Here is a 12,364-nt window from a genome sequence, read left to right on the forward strand (position 1 = left end):
GGGTTTCTACTAATATTTCTTGAATAAATAAAAAAGTGAATAAATGATGATTTATTTGAAAAGAACCACTTACATGAGTGAAGACGGTTGAAATTTTCATTGAACCTAAATATTTTTAGACCATTATACTACTCACTACCTCAATTCCGACACATTCTCAGCCTCATATCTTGTGTAAAAATATTTGGCCAATTGCCTCATCTGAAAGGGGGATGTCACCTTGATCAAAATCTTCTATGTGAGCCAAGAGCCACTCAGCATTGCTACATAGGTATGTTTGCCAGATAAAATAGAGGACTCCTAGCTAAATTTGAATTTCAGATAAGCCACAAATTGTTTCTTGGTATTAGTGTATATTCAAATATTACATCTTTGCTCAATTTGACAGATATTGCATATTTGCCAAATCTGGTGATACTACATATGGAGGTTTTCATTCTCAAATAAATAGATCAGATGAATTGACAGTGTCTACTTTCCTTAATTGACATTTGGCAAGTTTCCTATAGCCTTTTAAGATAGGCAATCTTTCTTCAAAGAGAGAGAATCACCCATTATATCTGAAACTGGGTAAAAGCATATCTTTTCCTTTCCGTAGAGGATTTTTTCTATTATTATCTGTCAGAGTTAGGAAGTATTTTCCCTTTATTCTCTACAAGCCTGTATATAAGATTTAAAATATGTGTTTTGGGGTAGTTTGGTGGGACTCTTCCAAAAACACTCTACACCTAAATTTTTCTTTGTAAGAAGATATTTTTAACATAGATTAATTTTTTTTAAGATGGATATAGTAGATTTTAAGATTTTCTTGATTTCCCCTAGAAGAATTCAGAATTTTTCAACCTAGATATTGAAAAAAAAAAAAAAAAAAAGCTCATTTAGGGATGGCATGATCAAAAAAACAATAATGACAATGATTCCTGGCACTCTGTATTAAATCCAGGATCTCAGCAGTAGTGGTGCTCCATAGTTCCTAGATTGTGTTCCACTTTTATTACAGCTTTATTGAGGAATAGTTGGTAAACACAAAAATCTGCACATAATGTATATAATTTGGATAATTTGGACATATGTATACACATGTGTTACCATCACTGCAACCTAGGTAGTAAATATATCCATCACCTTTGAAAGTTTCCTTGTGTCCCGCTTCTTTGTCTGTTTCTTTGTTCCTGTGGTAACAACACTTAACATGAGAAATACACTCTTAATAGTTTTCTTCTTTTTTTTAAACAGTATTTTAAGTGCACAATATCTTATTGCTAACTATAGCCACTGTGTTGTACCACAGATTCTGTAAGCTTTTTCTACATCTATTGATGATTGTGTGCTATTTACCCTTTATTCTATTAATGTGGTGTACACTGTTGATTGATTTGTATATGTTGAACAATACTTGCATCCGAAGAATAAGAACCACTTGGTAAGGGTGTATTATACTTTCAATGTTCTGTTGAATTCGAGTTGCTGATATTTTGTTGAGGATTTTTGCAACCATGTATATCAAGAATATTGACCTGAAGAGTTCCTTTTCTATGGTGTCTTTATCTGAACATATTTCAGAAGGGTTACTTATCTCTTCACCACAAGAATCTAGTGGGTTTCCAGAAAGAAAAAACCATGAAAGAGTGGAGACTCCCTAGACAGGGGCATCCAGGAGTCTCTCACTCATAAAGCCAATTCACACTCAGCATCCAACAAGTGGTCAAAATTACAATTTCATGTTTCTAAAGTTTATAGATCTAGCAGTTCTGATCCAGCTAAGCAGAAATAAGAAGGTATCTGTGTAATGCGGTGCCTCTGCAGATTCCCCAGGAAAAGGAGATTACCCCAGGAAAAGTTGTTGGTGTTAAAATTATTCAGACTTTTTCCTGTTTTAAGAAAGAGAGTGACAACTTCCAATGATCTGCATGTCAGTCCAAGTAATTTCTTCTTGACTATATTTTATAAAAGTCATGATCCAAGGTGGATTGCACATTAAAGAAAAAGAATAGATCCTTCATGATCCTTCACAGCAAATGATTTCAGAAGTGCATTCTATAATAAATAGCATGGGACCGCACTAAGGCTGCTTGTGTCATACCATCAGGAGGAATGAGCAGTACAGTGTGTGGGGAAGCAATGCCTTTGTATAACACAACCCAATTCCTAAGGGAACAGGGCCTACATACTCATCACAAATACACTGGTGGGAATGTACATTCAGTCATTTTCCAAGGAAATTGGATGAAACTTGACAGAGGTCACCCCTAGATTCTTCCCATACAAACTCCTTCCTCAGAGTCTTGTTATAAGACAAGAGCACAAAAGCAGGTAAGTTTGGAATAAGATATTTATTACTGTTCTCCAAGACCTCAGGCCATGGCACGCACACACACACACACACACACACACACACACACACACACAAATGCCTGAAATGAGGCTGAGAGACAGGGAAGGCCAGAATGAGGTGGTCAGGTTGGGGGTGTGGGGAGGATTTCCCTTTCCGGGATGGGTCTTCATACTTGGTTCCAAGTCCATGGTGAGCTGCACACCAGACTCAGGCTACTGACTTCCCATCTGACTTAGTCCTTGAACTTGCAGACATAGGGTAAGTTCACATAACAGTTATAATCTCTCCACCTCAGATACCCTGAAGAGACAGAAGAGCTCAAGTGAATGGGGCTGGTGGAGCTTGAGAACCCAATGGGGACGCATCCCAGATTCTGGCCTAGGACTCAAAGGCTCTCCCTCATCTTCACCAGGGTCCCACTCCAGGGGAAAGAGAGAGAAAGAAAGGAGAGGTGAGAGGGGATGGGAACAGACAAGCAGTTCCAGCCCAGGAGGATTCTCTGAAGACCAGACCCAGAAATAGGGGATGAGGGGATGGAAAAGGCTGGGCAGAAGTGATCTCCTCTGTTTCCTACCTGAGTTTCTGGACAGGCTCCCACAGTAGCCTGGGTTTGAGACGGTGGCTGGATTTCTCTCCCAGGCAACGTAATTGAGCACATCAGTGCTACTCCACTCCCATCCACTGGCATTGGGCTCAGAGCCCTATAGAGCAGAGGATGGAGTCAGGTGAGGTGGAAAGGCCTTTAGAGTTCTCCTGGCCTGATTCCCTCAGCTGGAACATCTGATATCCTCCCCAGCATCATGGAATTACTTCTGCTCTAGCAGGTGATGCCCCACAGCTCTCCTCTGGGGAACACTCCGTAACTCTTTGCTTCCATTGGCAAATTCAAAAGTCAGTAATCACAAAGACGAATAGAACCCCTCAGAGTAACTTGTCACTGTGTGAACTACACTTGGTGGTACATTTGTGATTACCCTCTGAACATCCAAGACAACATATGTTTTATAAGGGAAAAATGCATCAATCCTAAATATTCATTTAGCACTTGCTAAGCGCAGCATGTGCAGACTCAGGGATGCACAGCGAACTGAATCAAGGCATGGTGTGTGAATTGTGTAAAAGCTTGACAAGAGGCAGATTAACCTTAGCTGGAGACTGGACACTTGCACAGAACTCAGCTCTGCAGCTGGCCTCAAGGCCCTCCATTCTCCAATTACCCCCTTGATCTCCGAGCTCTAGGGATCTCTACGTTATTTCCTAGGCAGGCACAGGGGACAGCGAGCAGGCCTGGCTGGCCATAGCATCCTGGGAGGTAACAGACTAGAGAGGATGTAAGTGTACCTCTGTGGGGTCATGGAGCCCAATCCAGACGTCTGAGAGGGTTTTCAAGTTGTTCTTCACCAGGGAGGCCACGAAGGATCCCTCAGCCCCACTGAGCACAGACACAAGGTGGCCTGAGGGCCTCTTCTGGCAGGCCATCTGTGTGGAGAAGGGAGAGACTGAGGAGGAGCTTGAGACCCTCACTGAGGGAAGGGCAGAGACAAGGTAGGTGAGAAGGGGTTGTGTTTGCAAAAGATGAGGTGCTCATTCTCACCCTCAAGAAACTCTAGAGAATGGAGACTCCCAGCCCCCAAACCCTGTCTCTAATTTGCTTCTCCTTATCATCCCTAACTGCAAATCCCAGCACTCACGTCTGCATCCATCCAGGTTTTAGGTGTTATAAACAAGGCATAGCAGTAGGACGCATAGGCCATGGAGCCTTTGGGACAGCTGATCCGTGCAGAGGGCAGTTTCTTCTGGGAATCTTCCCCTAGGGAAGAAGAAATAAAGGAGAGGGATGGGGTGAAATGGAGAGAGGGGATTGGAATGGGGAGGTGACCTTGGGTAATATCTGTGGGGCCACGGCTTGGAGCAGTGACACCAAACTCCTGACTGCCTGTCACCAATGCCAACATTTCCAGGAGTTTTTCTTAATCATGAACTAGACCTAGTAATTGGGAGATGGTCTGTCTTCTTTTTATTCATCTGCCTTATTCAAAAGTCCAAGGCTTCTCCTCGTCTTGGCTGACTGTCTCTACACTGGATCCTCCAGTCATTCTCCTTCTACTCATCTCATTAATGACACTCTATGCTTCCCTCCTTAATCTACCCACATAAATCAGACTCTACTGAAAATTGAGAATCATCTCATCCCACTGTTACTGGACCACTGAGGTGCCTCCCACCACTAGTCACCCAGAAGGAAGGATGATGATGCAGGAATTGCAGGCAGTGTTGTTGTGTGGGGATGTACCATTACCACGGGAGGCACACAGGAGCTCTCCTCCTCTTCTTGGCCCTGAGCAAACACTGGGAACCCAGTGCTAGAGGCAGAGAAGTCTCACCTTGGACTTGAGACAGGAGCATCAGGCAGGAGAGCAGCATCCAGGACAGGCTGGGGAGGCCCATGGAAGGCATCATCTTGTCTGTGATGTTCGGAGACAACCAGAGAACTAAAGGAAGGACGGTCAGAGAGAGGATGTGAGAAACGCCCTGTTGTACCTCTTGTCTTTTCCTCTGTCTAGTTCCCTAGGAATAAATCCATCTTGATGGCATCCATCCCCTTCCATAGTTCTGGAAAGAATTTGAAAATCTGTACATCCTCCTACACCTGAGGCCTCCCAGGACTGCCTTTGCCTGGTCTCAGAGCTCCTGCATTCTCTGAGGACAGGGATCCTTGTATACCTTCCCTGAAATATGTGGGGTGAAACCCCTGTCAGGGGTCTCATCTTGTCTCAGCTCCCACTTACCTCTCTTGCAAGGGATCTGCACTGGTTTGTCGGGGCAGAAAAGACTGGGTTTTTATAAGAGGATGTGAGGGAGGGGCACTGAAATGAATAACAGGATGATGGAGCCGGGACAGGGGTCATGGGAAGGGCCTGGCTTTGGTTCAAGGAGATTCCCGCCATGGGGAGGAGTCTCTTCCCTGCAAAGCCTGGGAATTGCCACAGATATTGCCTGTTTCTCATTAGCAGGTCAGCACCTTTTCCAGGAACAGGTGAAGTTTATTCTTTCCCCGACTCTTTCCTGATAGGCAACTGTGGCAGAAAATGTGGTATTAACTTTTAAGGGGCACATCTACTGGAGTATTTCTTCTGGTTGATGTCTCAAGTGCTCACTCCTGTAGGCATACACATGTATTTCTTTCTAATTGTTCAGTAGAATTAAATAAATGTTGGATGATAAGTGGAGGTGAGTATGGGAATGACAAGTGTCACAGATAAGTGAGGTCAGAGAAGGAAATGAAAGTAAGAGGAGACGGTGGTTCAGGGTTGCCTCTTCTACATGGTAGCTAGTTTTAAAGCAACTTCAGAATCATCTCACAACTCAATATGTGAGCCAAAATCTTAAGGAAAATGAAATGTGGAAACTTGCCTTGCTGATCTTCTGAGAGATGGAACTTCCTTGATGGATAATAGTAATGTGATATAATAAGAGGCAATGGAGGAATTTCAAGCCTAGGAGGACTAGAGTCAAATGATGCAGAGTCAAAGGAAGAATGAGAGAGGGTTAAGGAAGGGTAAGAGCAAGAGCTGAATGAAATTGTAGACCTGATCCTACATTGCATGTAAGTTAGATCTCTACTTCATCAAGGTGCTCACTCCCCTGGGCTGCTGACAACCGCCTCGCAAACTGTCATTTGGCTGTAGAAGAAGTGTCATTTCTTTTTGCATTCTCCCTGGAAGGGTGATCAGCTTCATGTGGGGATACTGAGAAAAGCTCCTTAGTCATGTTTACTTCTGAGTTGGCAATTTTGGCAAGTATGAGATACATACTAAGTGGCTCAGGTTTATTTTGGTCAGTCTGGGAATATGTTAAGCTGGAATTCTCTGCAGACCCTGACTCTCAAGTGGTTTTTATAGGTCAGCTTGTGTGAGATGGAGTCAATGCAACTGAGCTTGTGTTTGATTCATGTCCTCAGAATCCAAAAGTCAGTAGAACACACAAATAATCTAACAGGAAGGAAAAGGACAGCCAACAGATACTTTTGTTACAAAGGAAAAAGAACTTACTGCACAAAAAATATTTAAATGCAAAGGCATAACTATATTTAGAGCTCAGTGGAAATTCAAGTTTGAAAAAACAATATTTCATGGAAATATGATAGATAGGATGAGTTGAGAAGTAGTCTTGCTACAGTAAAACAATTATTTGAGAAAAAGTAAATAATAGCAATCAGAAACCCAGAATGGCCCATGTTTCTTGAATTCCTGAGAAACACAGTGTTGTGGGGAAAGATACCATTTAGATTAAAAGACTCTGGAAAGATATAACAATCTATCCTAGTGAGTAAATTGTAATAGGGTCTTGATTAATAAAGTATGCCTTTGGGGGACAATTGTAAAATATGAATATGAACTCATTTTTGATAATGACAGAATTTTCACATTTCTTTCTTGTGGTAAAAGTGTCATAGTTAAATTGACAGGCATCCTGCCCTCCAACTCCTTAAGGTGGGTGACTGAAACTTCCAACCCTCTCTTTGCTCTAAATATGGGTGTGTCTTGCAAAGGAATATAAGAGCTCATCCAAGGCTCTGGGCTGTGTCAGTGACCGTATTCCCCAATCCTGGGAAAACTAAATGAGTGAAGGTGGCTCTGTAGCATATCACCCCAATTTGATGAATGAAGGCAATGGCAGCAGCCCCCGCCTGATCCACAGTCAGTAAGTGCCCTGTTCCTTTCTTCTTCCTCTATCAGAGCAAAACACGTATTCATTAGCCATTGTCTTTAAAGTCACTCACTTTGGTGGAGAGGGCTGGATTCATGGGCTTAGAAGGAATGACAAGAGGGCATTGCTGAATTTTCGACCTATTTTTCAAAAATTGACATATTTTTCCTAAGTACAAGAAAAGAGGAAAAAATACCGAACTACTATCAATTCGACTACTTGTAACTAAATTAAAAGTGATAACATTCCCTAGGGGAGGGTCACGCTCATGGGAGAGCCAGAAGACAGAAAGGGGAACAGGTAAACATTGCCCCCTCTAGGAAAGGGTCCTTTGTGTCATTTTTCTACCAAAATTTCAGAAATGACAAAAACCAAAAATCAAAGACAAAAAGTAAACAAACCTCCCCCCTAAAAACCACAAGATGGACTCAATGATTTAATAAGAAAAAACGACATTCCCTTAAGAAGATAAGGTCCTTTTCCAGTGGTACCTCTCAGCACTGTGTTGCCAGGAGGACTGAATGACTTGAGCATGAGAGAAAACTCTTGGCTTTCAGCTTCAAGGGGATTTAAGTTCTCAAGCAGATGGGATTTTGATCACATCAGCAGGTTGATGTGGCAAGCCTTGGGGTCTTTCCAGGGTTGGTCTGATTTTGTAACTCACCAATTTATGACCTTTACCATCCTTTGTACAGCTTTAGCTCAACAATGGGTATAAAGTGGAAAAGGAAGTGGACTGGAAGTTGGTAAACTGGATTTTAATTTCTGCTATACCTCTTCTTAGCTATGTGTCTATGCTGCCCCTCGTTTTTTAAGAGAGACAGCCTATCAATGCCCTTTCCAGCCCAGGACGGTGATTTGCAAACACTGGCAGTTACTGAAGCCACTTCCCCCCATCTATGTTTTTCTACCTTTAGCTTTATTAATACTTCATTCCTATTTTCCACTAGCCCCAAGATCTTTGCTGTGAGCTAAACCCTTGAACTCTCTTCCTGGTATCTGTTTTATGTGATTTCCCATTAGGGTTAAATGATCTATAATGACACTTAGCTCTAACACTCTATAATACATGACATAAAACAAAAAGTGCTTGGCAAAGCCATTAAACATTAACATTCTGAGTTACAGATCCCGGAAGTGTTCAACTGGGTCATGATTTGTCTAGTACCATCAGACTATACCACAAATGACCCTACACTTATTTGCTCAGTTAAGCAGATTTAGTAGTCCACCAGAAGTCTTTAAGCAGTATTTGGATCACCATGCCTTTTGTTTCCAGATGTGACTCCTGTGGTCCCAGAGCCAGATTTCAGTGGATGTACACCTGTGGATCTGCGCTGGTGGCTTTGTGAGCACAAGCCCTGAGGCACACCTGGGATGATTGCCTGCATTCCCATGGTTGAGGCTGGGCCAAGGGCAATGCCATCAACAGTACTTTGTGAGGCCACACAAAGGGTGACAGGTGACACCACAGACCACACTTCCTGGTGGACAGCTCCTGCAGAGGAATACTAAGTGGCTCCTCTCCCAGCAGGAGTGCTCCAGTCCTGCCTACCTCACACCAAAGCTTGGAAATGGATATGGGGGTTTCTACTCCAACAACTGGGGAGCAGACCATGCCCCAACAGGGCTGTGACAACCACAGAGCAAAGAGGAGACCCTGCTCAATGTCAAGTGCAGGCTCTGGTCACCACAACCACAATCACAACCCCTACCTGGGCGATCTGCCCAGCACACACTGAGGAAAGATATGGAGGCATCCATATAAAAAAAACAGCCCTTGCACCAAAAATATGAGACTCATACAGGCTACACAGGGATGCTCCCACTTAAAGTTAGCCCTTCAAGACCACAGGAGATAACTGCTTCTCTTAAATTCAGAGAGTCAGAGAAATATAAGTAAAATGAAGAAGGAGAGGAACCACTCCCAATTAAAAGAACAAGAGAAGTCCCCTGAAAGAACAAACAGTGAAACAGACTTTTCCATTCTACTAGATCCTGAGTTCACAAAGGAGGTAATAAAAACACTAAAGGAATTACGAAAAACAGTCAGTATTATGGGAGACCACTGTAAAAAGGAACTAGAAACTTAAAGTCAAACCACTTAAAATTAGAAAACTCACTTGCCAAGACCAAGCTGAGCTAAAGGCAATAGATAACAAACTAAATAATGCAGAATGAATGAGTGACCTGGAAAATAGAATAATGGAAATCACCCAATCAGAACAGCAGACAAAAAGACAAATGAAAAAAAGAAAAAAAAAAACAAAGCAGTATATGAGACCTATGATATACTATAAAGCATGCCAATCTACACATAATAGGGATCCCAAAAGGAGAAGAATGAGAAAAGGGGATTGAAAATATATTTGGAGAAATTATGGATGAAAAATTCCCAAACCTACAAAAAGAAACAGATATCCAGGTACAGGATGCACAGAGGGTCCTGAACAATATGAACATAATAGATCTACATCAAAACATATTATACTTAAAATGACAAAATTTAAAGATAAAGAGAGGATTCTAAAGGCAGCAGAGAAATATAAATAATTAATTATAAGGGAACCCACATAAGGCTATTAACTGATTTCTCTACAAAAACGTTGTAGGCCAGAAGAAAGTGGCAAGATATACTTAAAATCCAGAAAGGGAAAACCTGCAACCTACGATACTCTACCCAGAAAGCTAATTTTTCAGTATAGGAGAGATAAAGGATTTCTCAGAAAAGCAAAACCTAAAATAATACAGCAATACTCAACTAAATATTCCTAAAAGAAATATTGAGAGGTCTTTCTTTATAGAAAAGAAGTAAGAATCTAGGGGAAAGAGAATATCAAAATTGTGAAGTAAATCACTTAAATAAGCCAGTACACAGATTTTAAAAAAATAAGAAAAAAATTTGTGAAAACAATGATAACAACAATGAAATGCAAAAGGATAAACATGAAGATGTAAAAGAGGACATCAAAATCATAAAATGTTGGGAGGTGGGATAAGAAAATGTAGATTTTTTAAAGAATGTGTTTGAGTCTATATGACTACAAGTCTAAAGCAAGTAGACATAGTAATTGGTTAATACACTTGAAAAACAGGGTAACCACAAATCAAAAACATACAATAGATTCACAAAAACAAAAAAAGAACACAAGTATAATACAAAAGAAATGCATTAAACCACAAAATGAAAAACAAAAAGAAAAAGAAGGGAACGAAGAAGAAATACAAAATCAACTGGAAAACAAGGTTTAAAATAGCAATAAAATCATACCTAACAATAATTAACTTAAAAGTCAATGGACTAAATGCTCCAATCAAAAGGCATAGAGTGGCAGATTGGCCAATAAAACAAGAACCTACAATATGCTGCCTACAAGAAAACCACTTTAGGGCAAATGATACATATAGATTGAAACTGAAGTGGTGGACAAAATTTCATGCAAATGGAAATGACAAGAAAGCAGGGGTAGCAATACTCGTAACAGACAAAATAGACTTTAAAACAAAGACCATAAAGAAAGACAAAGAAGGACACTCTATAATGATAAAAGGATCAGTACAAGAAGAGGATATTACATTTGTTAACATATACGCACCCAATATAGGAGCGCCTAAGTACATAAAATAACTACTAACAGATGTAAACGGATAAATTGATGGGAATATCATGATAGTAGAAGAATTTAACACCCTACTCACATTGATAGACAGATATTCCAGACGGAAAATCAATAAGAAAACAGAGATCCTAAATGACAAAAATAGAACAGTTAGACTTATTTTATCAGGATATTAAATCCAAAACCACCCAGTATACACATTCTTTTCAGGTGCACATGGAACATTCTCGAGGATAGACCACACACTAGGAAACAAAACAATCGTCAACAAATTTAAGAGGATAGAAATTATTTCAAGCCTCTTTTCTGATCACAACAGCATGAAACTAGAAATCAACAAAATAAAGAGAAATGAGAAAAAATGATTACATGGAGACTAAACGACATGCTACTAGGAAACAAATGGCTCAACTATGATGTCAAAGAGGAAATTTAAAAATAGCTTGAGACAAATGACAATGAAGGGAGGAGAGAAGATGGCGGAAGAGTAAGACGCGGAGATCACCTTCCTTCCCACAGATACAGTAGAAATACATCTACACGTGGAACTGCTCCTACAGAACACCCACTGAACGCTGGCAGAAAACGTCCGACCTCCAAAAAGGCAAGAAACTCCCCCTGTACTTGGGTAGGGCAAAAGAGAAAAAAGAAATAACAGAGACAAAAGAATAGGGACGGCACCTGCACCAGTGGGAGGGAGCTGTGAAGGAGGAAAGATTTCCACGCACTAGGAAGCCCCTTCGCGGGCAGAGACTGCGGGTGGCAGAGGGGGGAAGCTTCGGAGCCACGGAGGAGAGCGCAGCCACAGGGGTGCGGAGGGCAAAGCGGAGAGGCTCCCGCACGGAGAAGCGGTGCCAACCAGCACTCACCAGCCCGAGAGGCTTCTCTGCTCCCCCGCCGGGGCGGGCGGGGGCTGGGAGCTGAGGCTCGGGCTTCGGTCGGATCGCAGGGAGAGGACTGGGATTGGCGGCGTGAACACAGCCTGAAGGGGTTAGCGCACCACAGCTAGCTGGGAGGGAGTCCGAGAAAAATTCTGCAGCTGCCAAAGAGGCAAGAGACTTTTTCTTCCCTCTTTGTTTCCTGGTGCGCGAGGAGAGGGGATTCAGAGCACCGCCTAAACGAACTTCAGAGACAGGCGCGAGCCGCAGCTAACAGCGCGGATCCCACAGCAACAGGGGCGCAGAGGAAAAAGCGGAGAGACTCCCGCACAGAGGCTCGGCGCCGAGCAGCGCTCACCAGCCCGAGAGGCTTCTCTGCTCCCCCGCCGGGGCGGGCGGGGCTGGGAGCTGAGGCTCAGCTTCGGTCGGATCGCAGGGAGAGGACTGGGGCTGGCGGCGTGAACACAGCCTGAAGGGCTTAGCGCACCACAGCTGACTGGGAGGGAGACCGGGAAAAGGTCTGCAGCTGCCGAAGAGGCAAGAGGCTTTTTCTTGCCTCTTTGTTTCACTGCGCGCAAGGAGAGGGGATTCAGAGCGCCGCCTAAACGAACTCCAGAGAAAGGCGCGAGCCGCGGCGATCAGCGCGGACCCCAGAGACGGGCGTGAGACGCTGGGGCTGCTGCTGCCGCCTCCAAAAAGCCTGTGTGTGAGCACAGGTCACTCTCCACACCGCCCCTCCCGGGAGCCTGTGCAGCCCGCCACTGCCAGGGTCCCGTGATCCCCGGACAAATTCCCCAGGAGAACGCACTGTGCGCAGTCTG

The 12,364-nt window shown here is 42.9% G+C and overlaps 1 protein-coding gene across 2 annotated transcripts; it reads right to left on the minus strand.

The window, feature by feature from the left end:
* Window positions 1–2,567: 2,567 nt before the first annotated feature.
* LOC137777603 (lithostathine) lies at window positions 2,568–4,795 on the minus strand. 2 transcript variants are annotated; one of them, XM_068564505.1, is made up of 5 exons: window positions 4,720–4,795; window positions 4,027–4,145; window positions 3,677–3,814; window positions 2,910–3,036; window positions 2,568–2,635 (listed from the first exon to the last, which is right to left on the minus strand). In XM_068564505.1, the coding sequence occupies exons 1-5, from the start codon at window positions 4,793–4,795 to the stop codon at window positions 2,568–2,570; spliced, it is 528 nt and encodes a 175-aa protein (XP_068420606.1). The 2 variants fall into 2 exon arrangements, with proteins under 2 accessions (XP_068420606.1, XP_068420607.1); XM_068564506.1 differs by lacking the exon at window positions 3,677–3,814.
* Between the last annotated feature and the right edge of the window lie 7,569 nt (window positions 4,796–12,364).

This window comes from Eschrichtius robustus, chromosome 15 (assembly GCF_028021215.1).
Source record: "Eschrichtius robustus isolate mEscRob2 chromosome 15, mEscRob2.pri, whole genome shotgun sequence".
In the NCBI taxonomy this organism is placed as follows: Eukaryota; Metazoa; Chordata; class Mammalia; order Artiodactyla; family Eschrichtiidae; genus Eschrichtius; species Eschrichtius robustus.